At 38.7% G+C, this 24,081-nt stretch overlaps 1 protein-coding gene across 4 annotated transcripts in view; it reads left to right on the top strand.

Annotated features, from left to right (window-relative positions):
- The window catches only part of sec31b.L (SEC31 homolog B, COPII coat complex component L homeolog), a 53,749-nt gene that overhangs the window by 599 nt on the left and 29,069 nt on the right, over positions 1–24,081 (top strand). For 3 of the 4 annotated variants that reach the window (XM_041568543.1, XM_041568541.1, NM_001094132.1), the window contains exons 2-10: positions 8,465–8,546; positions 9,791–9,914; positions 11,059–11,254; positions 11,453–11,548; positions 13,554–13,694; positions 15,755–15,897; positions 20,072–20,171; positions 22,121–22,282; positions 23,386–23,541. In XM_041568543.1, the coding sequence (XP_041424477.1) occupies positions 8,468–8,546; positions 9,791–9,914; positions 11,059–11,254; positions 11,453–11,548; positions 13,554–13,694; positions 15,755–15,897; positions 20,072–20,171; positions 22,121–22,282; positions 23,386–23,541 (1,197 nt within the window). In that variant the 5' untranslated portion in view covers positions 8,465–8,467. Of the gene's footprint in view, positions 1–40; positions 387–8,464; positions 8,547–9,790; positions 9,915–11,058; positions 11,255–11,452; positions 11,549–13,553; positions 13,695–15,754; positions 15,898–20,071; positions 20,172–22,120; positions 22,283–23,385; positions 23,542–24,081 lie in introns of those variants that run through there. The other variant, XM_041568542.1, reaches the window with a different exon arrangement.

Genomic DNA, 24,081 nt, shown 5'->3' with positions numbered 1-24,081 from the left:
CAGCACAGGGAACACAAGCTCTTTAACTACAAATTGTCAACCTGCTGCTCTCCAACTCCTGTTACACTACAGCTCCCAGAATTCCTACAGGCTTGGTCAGAGTGCTGCGTGTAGTAGTTCTGGGGAAGGTGCAGAGCTGCAGGCTTGGGATTCTATATCGGGTGTCGGGTAGTTGTAGGAGCCGTGGCTTATTAAGAAGTGACGTGGTTGTTGGCCTGTCAGGAGCCACAGGGGCAAGTGGGGTTAGTCGATTTAGTGTTCACTGTCTTTTACACACGGGCGGAAGGGGAATGTGTGTGACGTGTCCTGTGTGAGCAGCTTGGTTGGTTTGTGGCTGCAAATGGTTTTCTTCAGAGTCATCAAGTTCAGATTCGGTGACGTTGCTAGTAAGTTCTTTCTACCCACGGACTGGCACTGGTATATATGGCACATTGACCCCTATATTGGCAGCTTGGAAGAAGTCAATTGCAGGAAGACTTTGCTGCTGGGCAATATATGCACTTAATATATAATGTGCCATAGCAGGGTTGCTGCCAACTAGTAAAGAAACAAATTTACTATTACTGTTACATTTCAGCTTTCCCATGTAGTCGCTCAGACACGCCCCAATCCCTACTCCTATAATAACTTGCCTCCAATCTATAGAATCCCAAGCCCATCTATGTCTGCCTTGCCCCTACATCATTGCCCCATTATATTTGTAGGGATAGGTAGCAACCCATGTATGACATGCTAAAATGTATTGGTCCTTATCATGAAATTGTGGTTTAAAGGGGAACTCTGACACAAAAATGATTTTTACCAACCCTGCTCTACTTCCCTGTTTTTTTCAGAAATGGACAAACAAGGCAGTATATCGCTTTTACTGTAATTAGATTTTCTTTTGTTATACAAACTATACAAAAAATGTTGTTTATCGGTGGACTTCACACCGAAGCTCTCCAACTATGTATGAATTTGCACCAATAATGTGCACAGTTGTGGCTAAATCTGGGGTCTAAACAGGGGCTGCACTTACTTGGATTATCTGGCCCACCCTGATGTCATTAAACTGCAGACTTTGGAAGGGAATGCAGCATGGTCAGGCTCCATTTAGACCCAAAGGGTCGAATATCACAGAAATTTTAGTCCCTGTAGAGCTGCACATGCACCTTAACTGGGACTCAACTTCCATGACAGAATGTACAGAAGTCTGTGTAGGGGAAAGAAGAAGCAAACATCTGATCTCCTGCTCCCTTCCAAAGGCTGCAGCTCACTGACAGCAGGAGGACCTGACTAATCCAAGTAAGTCCAAACCACCCCTAAAGATAGAGTCCCCATCCACTAGCCTCCATTCGTCTCCCTCCACGGTTCCTCCCCATATAGTCCACTATTTAAAAAAGTATTGCTGAAAGTCATACCGACCTCTCCATGCAGAGTAGTGCAGCGGAGCTCACGTGCGCCATCTTCGGTATCTTTAGATACGTTTGCTGAAGGACAGCCGACACTAAGCTTTATCGTGCATGCGCATTTGGAGCTGTTTGGTATTCACACCTACTTTGCATGTGCCGGAACGCTTAGTAAGTAAGGGGGAGTAAAAGGCATAATTGCTGTCAAGGGATTATTTTTTTTATAAAAACGGTGTGGATTTAATTTTATATATTGGAAATAGGTTTCTTTTTTAATGGAGAACATGAGACCATTAGAGCCCCTGACCAAAACTCCTGCTAATGTTGTTGTACAGGGCCAGTGGGCCCCGTACACATTAGTTGCACATTGCATGGAACCCACAGGCCTGTAGTGCACACAATGACTGATCCAAACACTCTTGAATGTATCCCCAACATATTCAGCATTCTTGACTTTTCTTCCCTTTGGCTAGCTGACTACAACTATGCATACCTGTTGCCATGAGCTATTGTTTGCATTACAGTAAAGCCTGTTCACTTCTAGTGTTTGCCGCCACCCAAAAGCTACTCTGTAGGCAAGCATGCAAACAAAGCTGATGATAATTAACGTGGGATGCTGAAATGAAATATATGATGCTCTTTTTAAAGGGGTTGTTCACCTCTGAATTTAAAATTTAGTATGATGCATACAGTAATATTCTGAGTCAATTTACACTTGGTTTTAATTTTTTATTATTTGTGTTTATTGAATTATTTCTCTTTTTATTCCGCAATCCAGTTGCTAGGATCCAAATAATCCTAGCAAGCATGCATTGATTTCAATGAGAGACTGGAATATGAATAGGAAAGGGCCTGAAAGGAAAGATGAGTAATAAAAAGTAGCAGAACAGTATATTTGTAGCCTTTCAGAGCATTTGTTGTTTAAATGTCAGTGACTTCCATTTGAAAGCTGGAGAGAGTAAGAAGAACAAGGCAATTCATTCAAAAATTATACAAAATAAATAACAGACTAATTGAAATGTTGCTTAGAACTGACCATTCTATAACATACTAAAAGTTAACTTGAAGGTGAACCACCCCTTTAAAGAAGATGTAATGTATGCTAAATAAAATAGCTGCTCATGGGCCCAGTTTCTTTTGTTATTCCATTCTCAGCACATACTGCCCTTGTGCTTCCCCACCTCAGCATATACTTGAAAATGTTTAGCTCAAATGATCCACATTTCATTATGGGCACTGTTAAAAATGTGGAAAATAATAATAGTGGGTATAGACTCTTGCTTAAAATTGTAGTAGGACAGCACACAATAGGGCTGAAGTACACTGAAGCTTTGTTGTCCTCACATCATCATATCATCCTACAAGTCAGAGGTAGTTGCTTGTGTCTATGCATCTGAAAATAGAATTTGACCAGTAAGTAATATGAAAGATTTGCCATCCAATGCTATACAAGTGCTGGACCGCAATGCTATATGCTGCATTTTCATCTGACAAGATAATTTTTTTGTTAATTGCTTTTTTCTTAATATTGCAGGTAAGGAATTTATTATTCTGAAATTTGTTTTCCAAATAACTCTGAAATAGAGCAAGGCCATACCTCATAGTGTCCTATAGCATCCTACTTAACAAAAAATATTTTTTTGTATGATTTTTTTTCCTCTGTAATAATTAAAAAGTATAGGCATGGAACCAGTTATTCAGAATGCTCAGGACCTGGGGTATTCTGGATAAGGGATCTTTAATTCTTTTGGATCTATATACCTTAAGTCTACTAAACATAATTTAAACATTCAATAAACCCAATAGGCTTGTTTAGACTCCAATAAGCAATAATATATCTTAGTTGGGATCAAGTACAAAGTACTGTTTCATTATTACAGAGAAAAATTATATAATTTTTAAACATTTTAATAATTTGATTAAAATGGAGTCAATGGAAGATGGCCATCCCATAATTTGAAGCTTTGTGGATAACAGGTTTCTGAATAACAGATTCCATACCCTGTACTTGATGGTGTCTAAACATCATACATTCATGTTTGTTTCTTAAAAGGTTTAATTATTTTAGGACATGTAAAGTTTCCAGTTGCTTAATACCTAAAACCAAGTGCAGTTACGATATATACAGGATGCATACGTATGATTTGGTGTATTTAGCTAGTGTAATATCTTTCCAGAGTCTCTCTCCCACCACTGACTGGGCATCTGTATTTTCCACCCATGTGTGACCTCACCGGGAAGACTTGCCTTTGCATTACTGAAAGGCTTGAGCTGGCAAAATTTAAAAAAAAAAAAAATGCTGCACATGCTCACTAGCACCTTCTCTGGCAGCAGGCATGCACCGCTCAAGACCTCTTTGACTGACTAGACAGTCAAAGAAGGGGATCACCTCAGAAAATGAAATGGGGGCAGAGAGAGAGAGAGAGAGAGATAAATTCATTTTTAAGAAGTAATTATACTTTTGAGTGTTTTAGCAGAGTCAATTCTCAGTATTGTCACGGTATCTTCTGTCAATTTGTAGCTGTGACAAAACACGGGCGACAAATAGCACCATGTGACCTTGCCCTAAGGTACAGAGTTCTGTATTAAGGAAACTCTGGTCCGAGATGTTGCAGTTAATGGATCCCATACCTGTTTTTTTATCTTTCAAATGAAGTGTCTCTGTTGCTAGTTCTCAAAGCTGTTAACTTAGGGTCCTTGCTGGGGGGATTGGGGACGTGGCTTGAGGGGGTCTTCCAGTGACATCACCGTGAAATGTTCAGTGACATCACTGAATGCGCAGTGTGCGATCCAGGGGATTTTCAAATGAATTGGCATACCAGGAAGGTGGAAGGCAAAACCGGGTAACTCCTGAAATTTTTGACCGCTCTGAGTTCTGTCTTACAATTATTCCTTACATGGTTATTACATGAGTCAGCATTTCTCCCTATGACAGAAGATACTATAGGCACCTGGGGAGGGGGTCGCTGACCCCTTTTGACACAGGACTGCAGGAGCAGGCTACGTAATGCTGAGTGTTGGCAGCAGGAGCATCAATAGCTACTGCACATGCCCACATTTATTTACAGATTTGCATAACTTGCCAAGTCAAGTGTCCACATCTTCCACATTATAGAGTAGCTGCTTTACTTCCTACAGAGAAGACAGAGGGAGGGAGTGTGAATAAATAGTGAGCTGCTAACTGGATTACTTCAGAAGGGCTTCTGATAGCTGCTTTTAGAGGGTGGGGGAGGGCCTTGCTTACTTCACTTCTCTGAGAGGGGGAGGGAGCAACGTGGCTTTGCAAGCAGCAGAAATTAACTCCTATATTACCAACACTTTACCAGAATGGGATCAAGTTAAAAAGCTGCAATACTTTATTCATTTTTGTGGAGCTTAATACTTTTACAAACCGTGTGGATCAAACAAACAGTATGCATAGTCACCTCAATAACAATAAAGTTTATGGAAACAAGCATAAAGCAACATGTGTGTAGCCAATGGCAATGGTGCATATGGTAGCCAATAAGAGTAAAGTATGGGCAGAGTTGATATCATCACATCCTCAGTGCCTTGGGGAAAAACGCTCCGTTCTCTGGTAAAAGTCCTGAGATGCCTCTCAGTAGATTGAGCATATTTGGGAATGTTTAAAACTGATGCTTAACTTTTCAGCTACATTTTCCCACTCAAACGTTGTTATGCTTGGGGGAAACGTTATTAGTAGTTTTATGGGTAGCGATCAACAAAGGTGAGCCCTCGAACATTCCTTTCTCTGTTGTTTGGGTCTGGCAGCTCACTAATCCTGGTGTACACTCTGAATTGTTGCAATTTGCTACATGTGTTGATACAATTCTTAGCAGCATCTTTGGAATATAGTGAGACTATTGTATCAATTCTTACAGCTGCCTTTAATAAACAGCCATAGCTAAAGAAATATATAAACTATCAATTTATAACAGTTTACTGACTTGACCCCCACACAGAGCTGCTTCAGAAAGACATAAGAAGGTGAAAAAATGAACTTTAATCTTAAATATAAAAAAAAATGGTCAAGAATAAATAATAGAAAGCTGTTTAAAAAAAAAAAAAAAAAGGCTTCATTTCTGGTATATTATCTGAAAGAACTAATCTAAAAAAAAGTGTTTGGAAAGTGATCAACTACTTTAAAAAGTGCTGAGGTTCAGCTGTAATCCTCTTTAAAAAGTGCTGAGGTTCAGCTGTAATCCTTAAACGAATCCTCAAATCAGTGTACTCCTAGTATTTTTCTAGTTTGCATGTCTAGTCATATAGATGTAACTCTTCTGAAGAATATACATCAGTGTATGAAGAAGAAGGCATCAGTTCAGTGAATGTATATATTTATTTTGAAAGAATGTAACACATAGCTATTCAATTTTCTTTCCAGTCATACTGGAACTCCTCGTTTTGGAAAATCTAAAAGTCCTATACCTGTGGCAAATACATAAGGGTGCATTGATGTGGGATTTGCCTGCTGCATTAGATTGGCTTGAAATCAAAATCCATCTGCCCGCTCACATGAGAAAATAACAGCTGTGAGCCCCTGTCAGTCTGTAGCTGAACAAGGACAAGTATAGCCCTTCTGTGTACCATTAGGGGAAAAAACTTACTGGCTGTGCACCTCTATTTAAACACTCATACATATATGCATATATACACTTACACGCGCACACTTACACACACGCGCACACTTACACACACGCACACACTTACACACACGCACACACGTACCCTTACACACACACGTACCCTTACACACACACGTACACTTACACGCACAGGCACACAAGCGCGTAAACACACATAGAAGGGTAGCACCTCAGCTCACTCACTTATAACTTAAAGTCCCAGTGCTCAGCAACCATAAGGAGCGTTGTCATGTCCCCAAACCATAAATTCCAAAAGACTGAATTGGCACATGAGTTTCAAAAGCTTTAAAAAGTGTATAAAAAGAATCACATATGCAACATTTCGGGCATATAATGTGCCCTTTATCAAGCCATAACAAATGCAACTAAACCAACAGACTGCATTTAAAGAGATACACAGGAATTTACTTCAGAGCAATGGCCAAAGACCTAAATATTGGCAGACATGTTCTAGGGGTATAATATATGATGGTGGCACTGAAAGTACTATGTGGTCCTGTACATTCAGTTGTTATTGCATTAATCCTACCATGTATTTTAGGGGTATTATATCTTAAACCACTGCTAATCATTTCCTACCATTTGTTTTATTGATATTATTTTGTTCAAAATTTCAGGTAATTGCTATTTTCACCAGTAAAATACAAAAATGACAGCATGTAGGGGAAGATTAGATTAGAACTTGACAAGTCACAAGAAGTGAACACTAATAGAATGGCACCTGGATTTGAAATCTCAAGGTTCATTGTGTGAGTCTAAATCTGTAACAATAGAGCAACAAATTCAGACATGCTCAACCATTAGTCATTATGGGAGGAGGCTTGAAGGAAGTCTGAGAAGTCTGCCTTAGCACTCAGCGCAACACTAGTTATGGCTGTTAGCACTTGGAAACACAATTGGGCATGTTTTTATGAATTAAATACAGGCACCAACAGAACCACGCTCGGAAGCAGAATCTCTGCCTTCTAAGGGCCACACTTGCAAGAGACGTGAAAGGCATAAAGCCATTTTTATTAAAGGCAATGTACACATAGCACTGTAGCTGAGAAAAACTGGTAAAATTACCAAAATGTTCTCAGCATTGCTTCCCATAGAAAAGCATAACATATCCCATGCTTTGTAGTTGGAAACCATGATGGTTCACAGCAGATATTACATTTTAGCATGTGTTTAGCTCTTTAAAGCATCTAAATATCATTTATTAATGAATATTTTTAGTTCTAATAAAATAACATATAAAGCTGCTTATATTTGTGTTTCTATTCCTTAGCTTGGCAAAGAAAGTCAGGCAAATGAAGAAAAAACAAACATTGCCAGCTTTAAAATGCATAATTTTATTAAACTAGACATATCCAATAGGGTCTGGCCACACAAGCAGATTCAGGGAGATTAGTTGCCCCAGTGACAAATCTCCTCTTCTTCGAGGCGACAATTTCCCCGAACTACCTTCCCCCCTGCCCTATGCCGACTAAAATGAAATTCGGCTGGGGGAAGGCACACGCAACGCTTCATTTTCTGAAGTTGCCTGAAGTTTCCTCGTGAGGCGACTTCAGAAAATGAAGCGCTGCGCTGTGGCGACTAATCTCCCCGAATCTGCTTGTGTGGCCAGACCCTTAAAGGGGTTGTTCACCTTCCAAACACTTTTTTTTCCAGTTCAGTTGTTTTCAGATTATTCACCATAAATAAAGACTTGTTTAAATTACTTTCAATCTTTTATTTTTTTTACAGTTTGTCCAAAATCTAAGCCTGAAGTTTAAAGTCCCTGTCTGGTGTTTCAGTCTGGCTGCTCAGTAATTAATGTGCAGACTGTAGACTGTTACAATTTTGCAATGTTTAGTTGATACATTATTCAGCAGCATCTCTGGAGTATTAGCAACAATTGTATCAATTCTGACAGCTGTCTTTAAATATATCAGGGATTCAGCTCAACAGGGACAAAGATAAGAAATGTATCGACTAAATGTATTAATTTAAAACAGTTTAGAGTCAGCGACCCCCCCCTCCCAGAGCTGCTTTAGAACGTGAAAAATGAAACTTTACACTTCAATATTATAAAAACAGTCACATGTAGAAAATAGAAAGTAATTGGAAAAAGTCTTTATTTCTGGTGAGCTGTCTGAAACCAACTGATCTGAAAAAAGTGTTGGAAGGTGAGCACCCCTTTAAATGTTTTGCCTTCATAATTTTCACTGAGTTCCTCCCAAAGAAACATATATAGTCTGAAAGAATGTGAGTATACTATAAGCATTTCTTTATGTATTTTGTAGGAACTATGGTTTGTAATTTTTAATTCTAGCCAAATATGCTGAAACAGTATCTTGGAATTCATAAAAAGCCCTTGGCAGCAACTTTAAAAACTTGTCAAAAATTGCAATTGATACCTTCAAACAGCACTATTTATCATTAACTTTAACATCTATATTTCTTTAGAGAATGAAGCTGAAAGAAATAGAACGGTCTGCTGTTCAAGTATGGAGCCCGGCCAACCAACACCCAGTTTACTTAGCAACAGGTTTGGATGTTTTCATATTGTAAACTTGCTTTTCAGCTCATACAAAATACCTTGTAACAATACACTATGTTTGGCTAAATAAGCATTCCTGTCAGTGTGTTATACATCTGAGCTTTAAAGTGATCCTTTATAGACAGAATTTCAGTAAGGAAGTTAACCTAAAATAAACTTCACCTTCTTTCATGTTTGAAATTGCAGTGTTTTCAGTCATCATGTTTTAGTGGCTTCATGGTGTTAGCAAGGCATTTAGCTTTTTGGCCTAAAATATTTTGAATTGAAATAAATTATTAAAACATATAGATAGATTAAAACATTTAAAAAAAATCTCAAGCCCATTTATAGGTACTGGTTAAAATGTAACTTTTATATTGCTCCAGTGTAGGTAGAGATGACCTTACATATGCACTGACTGTGGGGGGACCCACCTCGAAACTCTAATAGTATCTTATTTAAGAAAAAACGTGAACATATAAAACTCGAATGAATATTACCGACCCGAAAAGTGAAATAGAGTTTTTTCACCGAATGTCAGGAAGGCTATTAACATCTTCAAATGGGTCACTGAACCTCTACCATTGACTTCTACATGAACTTAGCAGGCTTTAGGTGGCTTACAATCAAATTTGAGTTGTTCCCAGGGCTGAGGTATAATAAATCTTGAATTCCAATTTGAGTTTCGATTATTCCCAACTAGAATTTTTGAGTTTTGACCAAAAATCCAACTTGAAAATTCAAATTTACCCTTCAAACCTTAAAGGGATACTGTCATGGGAAAACATGTTTTTTTTTTAAAGCACATCAGTTAATAGTGCTGCTCCAGCATCATTCTGCACTGAAATCTATTTTTCATAAGAGCAAACAGATTTTTTTATATTCAGTTTTAAAATCTGACATGGGGCTAGACATATTGTCAGTTTCCCAGCTGCCCCCAGTCATGTGACTTTAATAAATCTGCCCTAATTATAACCAATTTATGAATTCACTTATAAAAATTCCATAGTAATGAATAAATAGTGGGTGAGTTTTTCTCTGCTAAACTCTAATCTCACATTTTGTTAAATCTGCCCCTTAATGTAGAGTTGCAAAGTCATGGATTTTTTCTATAATAATGTCACTGCACCAGTGAAAAGCAACTAATGAACAACAATTTCAAGTGTGACTTTTATAGCTTTTGACTTTATTTTTCTTGATCTTCTAGTGTAGTAAAAAAAAAACATATTGCTTCCCTTGTACTTCTGCCTTAGGAACATCAGCACAACAGCTGGATGCCTCCTTCAACACCAGTGCTGCCCTGGAAATTTTTGAGGTCGACTTTGGAGACCCTCACCCTGATGCGAAAAGAAGAGGTGTCTATCCAGTGTCTAACAGGTATGAACAATGCACTGTATCTTTTATTGAAGTACTCCGAAAACTAGATTTAGTAATCCCTTGGTAGCGAATGTACGATTGTAACATTGTTTTGCCACCTTAATATATAGGGTTTAAGAAAAACGATTTCTTTAAAATGATTGCCATGCCTTTGTATCCGTAAATCCACCACACATTGAAAAAAGTACTTGGGGCCCTGCCACATGTTGCGATCCTGGGTAATCCGCCAGAAATGTGGAAGGAGGCATATTTAACCAAATGCAGTGTGTTTTACATGTGACAGTTCCAACTATTGTCAAAGGCAAGTATTGTTGCGCACTTTATCACCTGAGAGATATATATGTAAATATAAAGATAATTCACCTTTGTCCATCAGTGCCCCAAAATGTCAGGTATGCTGTTTTTGATCTGCAAATAAATGCACAGCATAAAAAGAAATACAACGCAGATGTTTAAATAACAATAACATATGCACCGTTCACATGATCATGAATATTAATACATTTTCACATAATTGAATTGAATAACTGAAAGCACCAGAACTGGTTCTTTACAGCATGAAAACAAATGAGCACATTTGATTTTGACCAATGCCATAATAATGGTTATTTATGCATGGGACAGATATTAAAGCAAATTAATGGGGAGTTTGTGGGTTACCTTCTCAAAAACATACAGGTAAGTTAATTGGATCCTGATAGAATTTACTATAGTGTGAGTGAAGCGATAGGAACTGATGTGAATGATGTTAGTAAAGCGCTGTGAAATATGCCGGCTTGTATTAAAAAAGCTAATGCAAAGTTTGATGCATTGCAAACTTGTACAATTGTTTCTCTGTGTGTTTGCGTGTGTCTTACATGCTTTAGTCTTAAAAAAAAAATGGTGTGGGAGTGTGCAATGAAGTCAGTGATCCCAGTCAGGGATATATATTATGTTGCTTTCATCATTTCTATAATATAGGATATTAAATGAGCAGATAATTGAAGAATGAGATAATACAGTAAGTGAAAGGATATTAGTCAAGTAATTATTACTAAAAGTAGGATTTTACAAAAGCTGATACAATTATGAACTGTGAAGGTTTATGTTATGTGTATAGTAATGTTTTCTGAAACCCTTAACAGGAACTATTTTGTCTTGTCAGGTTCCATAAGATACTGTGGGGCAGTTTTGAAAGTGACCAGTTGGGTTCATCTGGAGTAATTATTGGGGGAGGAGATAATGGAGTAATAACTCTATATAGTGCTTCTCAGATCCTCACATCAGGAGAGGAACCAATTATTGCAAAGAATGACAAACATTCTGGCCCTGTTAGGGCTCTTGATTTAAATCCATTTCAGGTAGGAATCTGATTATTAATAAACTTATCTAGTAATTTTCATGCTAATATACTGATTGTATTGACAGTAAAATTAAAATGATTAGGCATTATGCTGTTGCTCAATATGTTTTGGAGATTATTTATAGAAAAAAAAAAGCTTTTAAATATAAAATGTGCACCACACTAATTGCATACATCTCATAATTACTGTTTTCAGAGCAACCTACTTGCATCAGGTGCCAGTGATTCTGAGGTTTTCATCTGGGATTTGAACAACTTCACTGTGCCAATGACCCCAGGAGCTAAAGCTCAGGTAATTGTTTGTCCTTATTCAATACAAATGCCCAGTGTTTAGCAATAGAAGTATAACCAAAAATAATTTTAGCAGCTATACGAACTTCATGATGTTGTAGCAGTCATAAGAGGATGGGGGGCCCATTTACTTAGCTCGAGTGAAGGAATAGAGGGAAAAAAACGTCGAATTTCGAATGTTTTTTTTCCACCATCGAATGGACTACTTTGACCTTCAACTATGACTTCGAATGGAACGATTCGAACTAAAAATTGTTCGACTATTCGACCATTTGATAGTCGTAGTACTGTCTCTTTAAAAAAAAAACTTCGACCCCCTAGTTCGCCACCTAAAACCTACCGAAGTCAATGGGAAGGTCCCCATAGGCTTTGCTATCTTTTTTTGGTCGAAGAAAAATCATACGATCGATGGATTAAAATCCTTCGAATCGAACGTTTCGAAGGATTTAATCGTTCGATCAAACGATTTTTCTTCGATCGAACAAATTGCGGTAAATCCTTCGACTTCGATATTCGAAGTTGAAGGATTTCAATTCGGCAGTCGAATATCGAGGGTTAATTAACCCTCGATATTCGACCTTAAGTAAATTTGCCCCTAAATGTCAGAATCAGTCTAATGTCAAGGACTCATGATTGATAGACAGCTTCAGCTATCAGCTATAAGCTATACATTAATGTTAATGTCAGTATTCCCAATTTAAAGTTTTTTTTGTTTTTAATATGTGGACATATCAATATATGATATTCATTCAAGCAGTATATAAAAATAAAAATAAAAACTTAACCATTCCAGAACCCTCCATATGTTTTGGTTTTTACAGCTATTCCTTAGTAGATTTTTAGGGTCATTGTCATGTTGCAAGGTCCACTTTTGGTTGAGCTTTAGACATCTGACAGATGGTTCCAAATTTTACTCGATAAAAAATTCATAGTTAATTCTCCACTTGTAGATGATCTTGTGGAATGATTGGTGTCCAAATGTTTGGCTTTCTTTTAAAATCCATTCCCAGAGTCATTGTCATCTATAACCATCTTTCTAAAGACCTTTTTCAATTTAGGCATGGTGATACCACACACTTCAGCACATAATATATGACCTGTTCCTCTCTAATTATGTTCTAACCATTTGCATTTGATCTGTTGCCCCTGATTCTAATTTAAGGTATTTAAGCTAGTGATCTATATAGGGGTGTACTTACTTTTACTACAGAAAAGGAAATGGCATATTTGTTGATTTTTGATTGAATAAATTATTGCCAAGTGAGTTTTTACATTTGTGAGTGAATGAAGATCAAATATTGATTTGATTTGTACACATCAAAAATGATATGTAGATACAATACTGTCAGAAAAGTGACTTCTAACAACCCCAATACATTTTACAGTGGGGCTTGTGGAGATTATAAAAAATAATTTTCCAAAAGTAATTATATATATATATATTTTCCCAGTGTAAAAAACATATACTTCCTAAATGAAATAATAAAAAAACCGTTGTAGAAATCTGCAGTGGGGTAGTAAGTAAACTTCACAGCTATCAGCATGGTTTTTAAAATTGTTTGGCTTGGAGCAGTGGGGTGGGAGGTGAAATCTCAGTGTATGTCTTTGCTCATTTAGATAGATACTACTGTAAATCTGGCTTGAAGGGTAATCAAAGTGAAATTTGGGTCAACCAATTATCTCCTGCCACAGATTGTTACATAGTGTGACTGGCTGGTGTTTTTTTTTTTTATATATATAATTAACCTTGTTGCAAATCAGAGGGATCCCTGACCAAATGTTTGAACTCGAAGGGTACACAAACCTAAAAGGTCTAGCAGCTGCATAGAGTATGGGGAATGCAGGTATATATAGTGGTAATCAATCACTCGCTTGGTAAAAATAAATCCTGCAAAAGCAAGGAATGGCGTCATGTAAGCCTTTGTGAATTAATGACATGCACAATAGTGACAACTTGCTGTATGCCAGAGAATTCTTGTGTTAATTTCATGTATTTTTCTTTGAAGCCCATAGAAGACATCAGTGCAATTTCTTGGAATCAACAGGTGCAACACATCTTATCCTCTGCTCATCCCAGTGGCAAAGCTGTGGTATGGGATCTCCGCAAGAATGAACCTGTCATTAAAGTCAGTGACCACAGCAACAGAGTAAGCATGTACCAGTTCTGTTTATACCTGGAGGTGAAAAGTGTGTCCTTAATTACTAAGTAGTAAAGGATTTATTAAACTGCTTTGTCATGTTTACTGAGTTCTGTCTTGATATAGCTTCATTTTATAAAATTGTGTATTTAAAAAAGAAAAAAGTTTTGAGGTTTTGAATTCTATTCAAAACCTTTACAAAAAATTGGAAAATTTAAGGAAATGTGCCATTTGAGATGTTTTATAGGGCATGTAAAGGCAATAAAATAAAATCCCAATTTTTACTTTCTTTAAAGGGATTCTGCCATGATTTTTATGATATTGTTATTAATTCTAAATTACACTGTTTACACTGCAAATAATTCACTCTACAAAATTTCATTCATGAACCAGCAAGTGTTTTTTTTTTTTAGTTGTAATATTGTAGTGTAGGCGGCCATCTCAGATCATTTTGCCTGATCATGTGCTTTCAGAATGAGCCAGCACTTTAGGATGAAACTGTTTTCTGGCAGGCTGTTGTTTCTTCTACTCAATGTAACTGAATGTGTTGCAGTGGGACCTGGATTTTACTATTGAGTGTTGTTCTTAGATCTACCAGGCAGCTGTTTTCTTGTGTTAGGGAGCTGCTATCTGGTTACCTTCCCATTGTTCTGTTGTAAGGCTGCTGGGGGGGGGGGTGATATCATTCCAAATTGCAGTACAGCAGTAAAGAGTGACTGAAGTTTATCAGAGCACAAGTCACATGACTGGGGCAGCTGGGAAACTGACAATATGTCTAGTCCCATGTCAGATTTCAAAATCAAATCCCTTTAATGAAAACGAAACCTATCTCCAATTTTGAATTAAAAAATGTGTACCGCTTTTATAAGAAACCTGATTGTATACAGTGAAATTCCCCTTAGTTTAGGATAGGAAACTTCAGATGGTCCCTAGCTGCTCTGCAAGGAAATGATCATTCTTTTGAACAGGGTACCCACCCCTCCCCCCTCACCCACCATATTTCCCAGCTGTGCAGAACTCAAGCAGCTTTGTTTGTTTCCCTGTAGAGCAGTCGACGACTGTGTAGAGCAGGGATCCCCAACCTTTTTTACCCGTGAGCCACATTCAGATGTAAAAAGAGTTGGGGAGCAATACAAGTGGTGCAAAATAAGTGCAGTGATTGGCTTTTTGTAGCCCCTATGTGGACTGGCAGCCTACAAGAGGCTCTGGTTGGCAATAAACCTTAGTTTTATGCAATTAAAACTTGCCTCCAAACCAGGAATTCAAAAATAAGCATCTGCAACATCCAAGGGGTTGGCAAGCAACATGTTGCTTATGAGCCACTTGTTTGGGATTACTGGTGTAGAGATTCGTATTGGATTTTATTTTTGCCTTTACATCCCCTTTAATGTTTCCAACTCCAGTGGCAGGGACAAAGATCATGAAGCCAGATTAAAACAGATAAACTGGGATATTTTGCTGCCACTGGTTCTGCAGAGTTGGAGAAAGTTTGTATTACAATACAAAAACTATAAAATTCACATTAGATTACATGACAACACAGGAACCAGTTCATTCTACATATTCTGATTATTAATCAGTGAGTTTGCTGTATCGGCTTCTATGGCAGATCTTATTTGATTTGTGCTGTTTTGATCATTTATGGCAATCTTTAGGCTTAGCCTACAAACAGAAGCCCAGACCACACTGAGTATGTGCATGGTTTTGTCTTGCAAAGATGGTTTAACAGTTACAAGATGATGAACCCCTGCGGCCAACTTTGAAAGCACAAGTCATTTGTTTTATTAGGCTTGTGGTGCAGTAATGTTTATATTTAGTATACGAAATACAGCATTTCTAGCATTATTCTATTTTAGACTTTAGTTGCCCTTTAAGGATATCAAAGGTTTGCTATAAACTAAATGTTCACCTTTCTTTAATTTATTTTAAGTCTTCTCTTGGTTATAACATTGTAAAATGTGAGGTAACTGGTTGGTTGCTATAAACATTATGGTGATTGTTGTGCAGTTATTTGCATATTTAAAATGAAGCAAATACTTTCCAATACATTTGAAAATCTGTGTTTTCAGATGCATTGCTCAGGACTGATGTGGCACCCAGAGGTTGCTACCCAGCTTGTCCTGTCTTCTGAAGATGATCGCTTACCTGTAATACAAGTCTGGGACCTGCGTTTTGCCAGCTCCCCACTGAAAATGCTGGAGAACCACACAAGGTAGTTACAGAAAAAAGGGTGAGGTAACCTTTTGCGAAAGGTTTGTGGAACTGATAAACTTATAACATTTCTACCCAAAAATAATGAAACACTGATGCATAAAACTCTGGTAATGGGCACATGGGTTTTCATTTTCTCAGTTTACTGGGATAAATATCCTGCTGTGCCTATTTCTGAATAATTGCTGTTTTTATTTAAGGAAGTTTTTAGTTTTCTGTGATAAGACATTCCGCTGGATCTTGCACTGCCTAATTATTGTAATCAATTGTTGTTATAGAAATCTGATTATAGCAAACAGATAGAATCAGTTATGGAATCATTTGGAAGTGCTAGTTTAAATAGCATATTAAATACATTGACAAAAAAGGTTACCTGAGATCAGGTAAATTCAGTTTTAGCTACTGTATGAATTCTCTGTACTAATGTTTTTGCTAAGTAGATATTACGAAGGAAAGTTCTTTTGGTAAAGTAGGTCGACCATTGTAAGTCACCTCAGCTGAAGACACTACAATTGCTCACACTGTAAACCCATTCTCATCTGGATATACAGTGGCAGAACTACCGGGGGAGCAGGGGGTGCAATTTGGCCAGGACCCGCACTCCCTTAGGGCCCCCCGGCAGCTCACGCACTGGGTCGGACTGGCCTGCTGGGGTTCCGGCTCTTATTTATTTGCCATCATCTCTTTATACCGTATATACTCGAGTATAAGCCGAGTTTTTCAGCATCCAAAATGTGCTGAAAAAGTCTACCTCGGCTTATACTCGGGTCAGCGGGCAGCAGCTGAGATTGCAGACACTTTTAATCATTCCTATACCAACAGTACACTTGGGGAGAGACTGCAATATCCCACAATGCCCTCTGTTGGTTTTATGAAAGAATAACAGTGCGCCCTCTGTTGGTTATATCAAAGAATAACAGTGACTGCAATATCACACAGCGCCATCTGTTGGTTGTATCAAAGAATAACAGTGACTGCAATATCACACAGCGCCATCTGTTGGTTGTATCAAAGAATAACAGTAACTGCAATATCACACAGCGCCATCTGTTGGTTGTATCAAAGAATAACAGTGACTGCAATATCACACAGCGCCATCTGTTGGTTGTATCAAAGAATAACAGTGACTGCAATATCACACAGCGCCATCTGTTGGTTATATCAAAGAATAACAGTAACTGCAATATCACACAGCACCATCTGTTGGTTGTATCAAAGAATAACAGTGACTGCAATATCACACAGCACCATCTGTTGGTTATATCAAAGAATAACAGTAACTGCAATATCACACAGCGCCATCTGTTGGTTGAATAAAGGATTAACAGTGATGGCAATATCACACAGCGCCATCTGTTGGTTATACGAAAGATCAGTGATGGTTTTATGACACACAGCACTCTCTGCACAATTCTCTGTCACCATCAACTTTGCAAAGAAGTCCGGTCGATCGCTGGGGGAGTCTCTTTGGCGGAAGGTGCGCTGCTGGGAGACAGGGCTGTAGTTGTGTCTAGGCTTATACTAGAGTCAATAAGTTTTCCCAGTTTTCGTAGGTAAAATTAGGTACCTCGGCTTATACTCGGATCGGCTTATACTCGAGTATATACGGTAATAAAAAGTTTTGTACTAGCCAGTCCGTCAGGGCGGTGGGCCACAGCCAACTAAAATCAGAAGATCACTGGACCAGAGTGATCGGGAAGCTGCCCCATCCCCATAGCTGACCGGTGCCCGCTTCACTGAATGGCTGCAAAGGCGCTATTTTTTTATTTAGGTTAGAGACGTGATAAGGCTACAGAGCTCTATGTTAGTGTCTGTTAACTGTTTACTGGCTTCTGTGAAATGTATGTCCGTGATGTGTATGTTTGTGTGTATGTATCCATGTGTGTGTCTGAGTGTGTGTGCCTCAGTGTCTGTGAGTCTGTGTTTGTAAGTGTGCCTCAGTGTGTGTGCCTGAGTCTCTGTGTGCCTCAGTGTATGTGTGCCGGAGTCTGTGTGCGTATGTGTGCCGGAGTCTGTGTGCGTATGTGTGCCGGAGTCTGTGCGCGTATGTGCGCCGGAGTCTGTGCGCGTGTGTGCGCCGGAGTCTGTGCGCGTGTGTGCGCCGGAGTCTGTGCGCGTGTGTGCGCCGGAGTCTGTGCGCGTGTGTGCGCCGGAGTCTGTGCGCGTGTGTGCGCCGGAGTCTGTGCGCGTGTGTGCGCCGGAGTCTGTGCGCGTGTGTGCGCCGGAGTCTGTGCGCGTGTGTGTGCCTTGAATCTGTGCGTGCCTGAGTCTGTGCGCGTATGTGCGCCGGAGTCTGTGCGCGTGTGTGCGCCGGAGTCTGTGCGCGTGTGTGCGCCGGAGTCTGTGCGCGTATGTGTGCCTTGAATCTGTGCGTGCCTGAGTCTGTGCGCGTATGTGCGCCGGAGTCTGTGCGCGTGTGTGCGCCGGAGTCTGTGCGCGTGTGTGCGCCGGAGTCTGTGCGCGTATGTGTGCCTTGAATCTGTGCGTGCCTGAGTCTGTGCGCGTATGTGCGCCTGAGTCTGTGCGCGTATGTGCGCCTGAGTCTGTGCGCGTATGTGCGCCTGAGTCTGTGCGCGTTTGTGCGCCTGAGTCTGTGCGCGTATGTGCACCTGAGTCTGTGCGCGTATGTGTGCCTTGAATCTGTGCGTGCCTGAGTCTGTGTGCGTATGTGTGCCTGAGTCTGCATGTGCCTGTGTGTGTCTAAAAGTGTTGTTGCCAGTATTGCAGATTGGGAATGCATAAAGAGAACATGATCAAAAATTTCATGTGAGAAAGTGATTACTGGGGAAGAAATGGAAAGAAAATGAAAACAGCAGCAAATGGCAAAGGAGGTATATTATAAAAGGCAAGTACAGAATGAGAGGTAGATAAATTGTTGCATACAAGAAAGAAAATGGAATAGTTGTGGAAAGCAGCAGAGAAAAAGTGTACAGAATGGGGACAGAGAAGATGGGAACAGGAACAAAATATGAAGAAAAAATATTAAATTATTAAAGGTGGCTAGGTGGAAAACTGGGCAAGAAAGAAGTAGTCCTTTAAATGAAGTGAACAAGTAAATAGGAAAAGTGGAAGATCGAGCAAGGACAGAATAGAATGGAGAAGAGGCCATTGGATAACAAGGTATGCCATGCATACTATAAGCTTCAAGAAGGGGTTGGATGGTGTTTAGCAAGTGAGGGAATACAGGGATATGGAAGATAGCTCATAGTACAAGTTGATCCAGCAGGGACTGGTCCCATTGCATCTTGGAGTCAGGAAGGAATTTTTCCCCCTGGTGCTTGACCAGGCCTGAATAGTATATTGTATAATACATGAGTGGTTCTCAGCCTGAAGCCTTGTGTCTTTAATTATTTATATATATCCTTATAATTGATATTATAATACATACTAAGAGTTCCCTGTATAACAGCCTGAAACCTTGTGCCTTTATATGGTCACAGAACCCCTCAGTGACTTCTAATATCCTTATAATTTACAGTAGGGGGTACATTATCCCTTATATCATTATAATACAGTGAAACCTCAATTTTACATGTCCTTTTTACATGTAACTTTTAAGTTAACTTTTAGTATGTTATATAATGGCCAATTCTAAGCAACTTTTAAATTGGTTTTCATTTTCAAATGGGGGTCACTGGTCCCATCAAAAATGGATTTAAATCCATGCTTAGTTGTAAGGGTAATTTGGACCCTAGCAACCAGATGTCTGAATTGCAAACTGGAGAGCTGCTGAATAAAAAGTTAAATAACTCAAAAACAACAAAGAATATAAAATGAAAACCAATTGCAAATTGTCACAGAATATCACTCTCTACATCATACTAAAAGTTTAACTCAAAGATGAACAACCCTTTTAGGGGGGCCCAATTGTAAATTTCTGTACCGGGGCCCTTAGGGGTCTAGTTACGCCACTGTGGATATAGCAAAATAATTCATCTATTTGGGTTGTGCATTTCACTAAATGCAATGGGTGTTAAAGAGCTCATTCAAGTCATTTTGTGGCTCAGCTGCTTGAATAAATTCAGTATTCCTCCTCCCTTTATTCAGTAGAGCATGATTTTTTTATGTTTCAAATTTGTTCAAATACATATTAGTACAAACAGCTAAGTGGTTTGAAAGTAGAAGACACAGTATTTGCTATTGTATTACTGTACATCATTTTTTTAAATCTATAGGGGCATTCTCTCTATTTCGTGGAGCAAAGATGACCCAGAACTACTGCTAAGCAGTGCAAAAGACAACAGAATATTATGCTGGAACCCAAACACAAGTGAAGTGAGTCACTGTTTGCATCAAATTTACCAAAAGTGAACTAATTCATCAAATGTAATTTACTTTATAATGGTTTCTTAGTAGATGTATAGTTGTACAAGAAAAAATGCTGCACTTAGAAATATTGATTAGTGCTAAGTATATTATGAATACGGTTGCCACCTGGCCGGTATTTTACCACCCTGGCCGGTAAAAATGATGGCTGATCCCAATGTTATTAATAGGCAAAAAAGATAAATATATAGGAAGGCCGGTATTTTTTCCGGAAAAGGTGGATACCCTAATTATGAATGATAGCGCACATAAGATTTTAATTTATATAGTGAATAAAGTACCCCCTCTTGTAAAATATAAGGATATTATAAGTTACCGAGGAGTTTCATGAGCCGAGTGTTTTTATACAGGTCATGGAACTCCGAGGTTACATCTAATATCCTCATATTTTGCAACTGGGGGTACTTTATTTATTATAATACACAAGTTTCAGTGAGTCATGTGATCAGAACTCACCGTTTATAACTGATGACATCAGAACTCACCGTTTATAAGGATATAATTTACAGGATATTCATGGCTTTTGTGTATTATATATATATATATATATATATATATATATATATATATATATATATATATATATATATATATATCTCCTGGTGCTAGTGGCCCAGAACATGGTCCGTTTTTCATGTGCATCTTTAGCACTTTTTTGGGTGGTCGGGGGTCGATAGGCACATAGAAGATGAATGGACAAAGAACTACAGGATGCTTCTACAGGAGCCTTATGACAATTGTCCATTATTAAATTTCCTCTAACATATTAACTTAAATCTAAAATGATTCTTACGTGTAGACTTCCTATGTTTGCTGTATTAATCTTTCTGTGTCATTGTTAAGGTGAACCAAGTTAGTAAACAATTGTATCACTTGTTAGACAACAGCGCTGCGCAATATTTTGGCGCTCTAAAAATACATGTTAAGGAGTAATTTAATAATAGCATATTACTTCAAAAAATACACGATCACAAAGACATTGAAAAATACAGATTAATACATACCATACAAAGTGTCCCAAAAATAAACAGCAGTGTAATTTGACTTACACGTCAAGTACTCTATGTTGGTGTGTGGGAGAATACCCCAACGTTTCAGACACAAGTCCTTTGTCAAGGGGATTCTCCTACATAAAAACAAATCTGCAAGCCTGAGCGCTGCTGTTTATATTGGGACACTTTGTGTGGTATGTATTAATCTGTAATTCTAGATGACTTTGTAATCATGTATTTTTTTTTAAGTAATATGCTATATTAAATTACTCTTTTACCAAGGGGTTTATTAATTTAACGATGTTCTGAATAAAGGTGAGCAAAACTGCATGCTCCAAACTTCCACCAAGCACATTCAAGTTGAGGTTTCTGATTATCAAGATAATACAAATCCTGTGAATGCACATAATAACATTCTACTTTATAAAAATGGATAGAAAATTTGCATATTTCTGTTCCTATGGGTTTAGTTTAATTTCACTTTGTGAATTCAAATAATTTCTTTAGGGATGCACCAAATCCAGGATTCGGTTCGGGATTCGCCCAGGATTCTGCCTTTTTCAGCAGGATTCGGATTCGGCCCGAATCGTTCTGCCCGGCCGAACCGAATCCTAATTTGCATATGCAAATTAGGGGTGGGCCTTTTTGGCACAAAACAGGGAAGTAAAAAATGTTTTCCCCTTCCCACCCCTAATTTGCATATGCAAATTTGGGTTCAGTATTTGGCCAAATCTTTCACGAAGGATTCAGGGGTTCGGCCAAATCCAAAAAAGTGGATTTGGTGCATCCCTAAATTTCTTAGATGTGTAGAGAAAGGGGTCATTATGTAAGAAATGAGTGTAAGATTTTTATTTTGCTCACTGATTGGAAATTTACTTGCTCTCATTACTGGTTTGTTTTCTGCAGGTTGTTTATGAGCTGCCCACCAAAAACCAGTGGTGTTTTGATGTTCAGTGGTGTCCACGTAATCCATCCATATTCTCTGCTGCCTCATTTGATGGATGGATAAGTGTATATTCTGTTATGGGTGGAAACCTAGAAGCTCTGCAGAGGAGTCAAGCAGATATGGTAACTCTAGTTTTAAGTTTAAGCTGTCACCTTTGTTCACACTTTTTAAAGTTTTCAGATGGTACACTAGATAGTACGTCAATCAACTCATTCATTAAATTAGAACAGTTTACAGTTTACTGGTGATCCCCCTTCAACATGAAAAGGTGAAAAAATGCAGGATGTCCCCTTTATATTGAACAGGGCTTACAAAATGGTAAACAGTGCAATAATGTGTTATCTGTCAGTCTTCTGTAAAAGAGCCTGACCGGTGCATGACTCTGTGAAACAATTAACTGTATTAGGAATATTGTGTAAATGCATTGTTATTACTGTGTTGTTAGATTAGGCAGCAGTACTGTTATTGTGCAGTATGAGACAGTAACTGCGTAAGTGTGCAGTACTTGGTAATGCCTATTGTCCATCTACAGCCTGTTTGAAACACGTCAACAATGTTGACATTATAAAAAGAGTGCTGTTGTAAGAATCCAGATGTGTTACTAAACTGGAATAATTTGATACATATAAATTTGTAATTTATATAGAGATAAGCGAGATTGTGCTCTAGGGAGGATCAGTATAAAGACGGCGCACTGCAGAAAGAGATTAAAGGGAGTGTCAGATCAGACTACACTTTCTGTGTGCTGCATACCTTTTTTGCACTTATAGCTGGATGATTCCTGATGTGTCCTGCTAATTGCAGCTGGAAATAAGCTAAAAACTCTTCTGTTCATAGGACCTTAAACAATATAGGATCTTTAACAACATACAGGGGAGTACTCTTTGAATACTGCAAACATTTAGGCACGGAGTGGGGAAACAGTGCACAGTCTCAGCCTTTATAAATTATTGTGTTTGGTGTTTCCACCACACTTTGACTGCGAAAGTGTAAGCGCACTTGCCACATTAATGCTCCATTATTCTACTATTCTACCTATTAGTCTTCCAAGCACCCCATAGATTGATCAAGTAGCAAGGACTACAGAATGGTTGGGTTTCTCATCTTCCTGCTTCTGTGGCATTATGGTTGTAGAGCATTAACAAGAATACTGCACAGTCTAGTACTTTGAGAACTGCTTGTCTTATTTTATGGAATCGGCAGTTCATCCATTTTTGTGTTTTAGATATCATCGTCCTTTAATAGCCTGGATCCCTTTGGGACAGGGCAACCACTACCTCCACTACAAGTGCCGCAACAAGTTGCACCACAGACCACTGTAATCCCTCCTTTACAAAAACCTCCAAGATGGATTCGCAGACCAGTGGGAGTCTCTTTTGCTGTAAGTATAATGCATTTGTGCTTGAAATTATGTGCTCTCATTTTCTACAATTCTAATTTATCCTTAAAGGAGAAGGAAAGGCTTCATACACTTGGGGTTTTGTATATACTTAACTGAAACCCCAGGCCGGTGCTCCTATCAGCAGAAAACTGCACCAGCCAGGGTTATACGAATGAGCATTGCAGATCAATCCTCTTCCAGTATCTTCTTCCTTCAAATATCCCAGGGCAAACGCATGCGCAGTAGAACGAAATAGCCAACTTTTTAGTTAAAGTTCGGCTTTTCGTTCTACTGCGCATACGCAGCCGTGGTAAGGACAGAGGAAGACGGAAGAGGATTGTTCCGTGGTGCTCACTGGTATAACCCCAGGCACTTAGGCTGGTGCAGTTTTCTGTCGATAAGAGCACCGCCAGGGGTTTCAGGTATGTATATACAATCACTTGGGGGTGCTTAACATTTGCCACTCCCAAGTGTACAAAGCCTTTCCTTCTCCTTTAATTGACTTAATTGAAGCTAAACTGTAAAATGTACTGTTGTGTT

Source organism: Xenopus laevis, chromosome 7L (assembly GCF_017654675.1).
Source record: "Xenopus laevis strain J_2021 chromosome 7L, Xenopus_laevis_v10.1, whole genome shotgun sequence".
Lineage (NCBI taxonomy): Eukaryota > Metazoa > Chordata > Amphibia > Anura > Pipidae > Xenopus > Xenopus laevis.
This window is presented reverse-complemented; position numbering and strand designations above follow the sequence as displayed.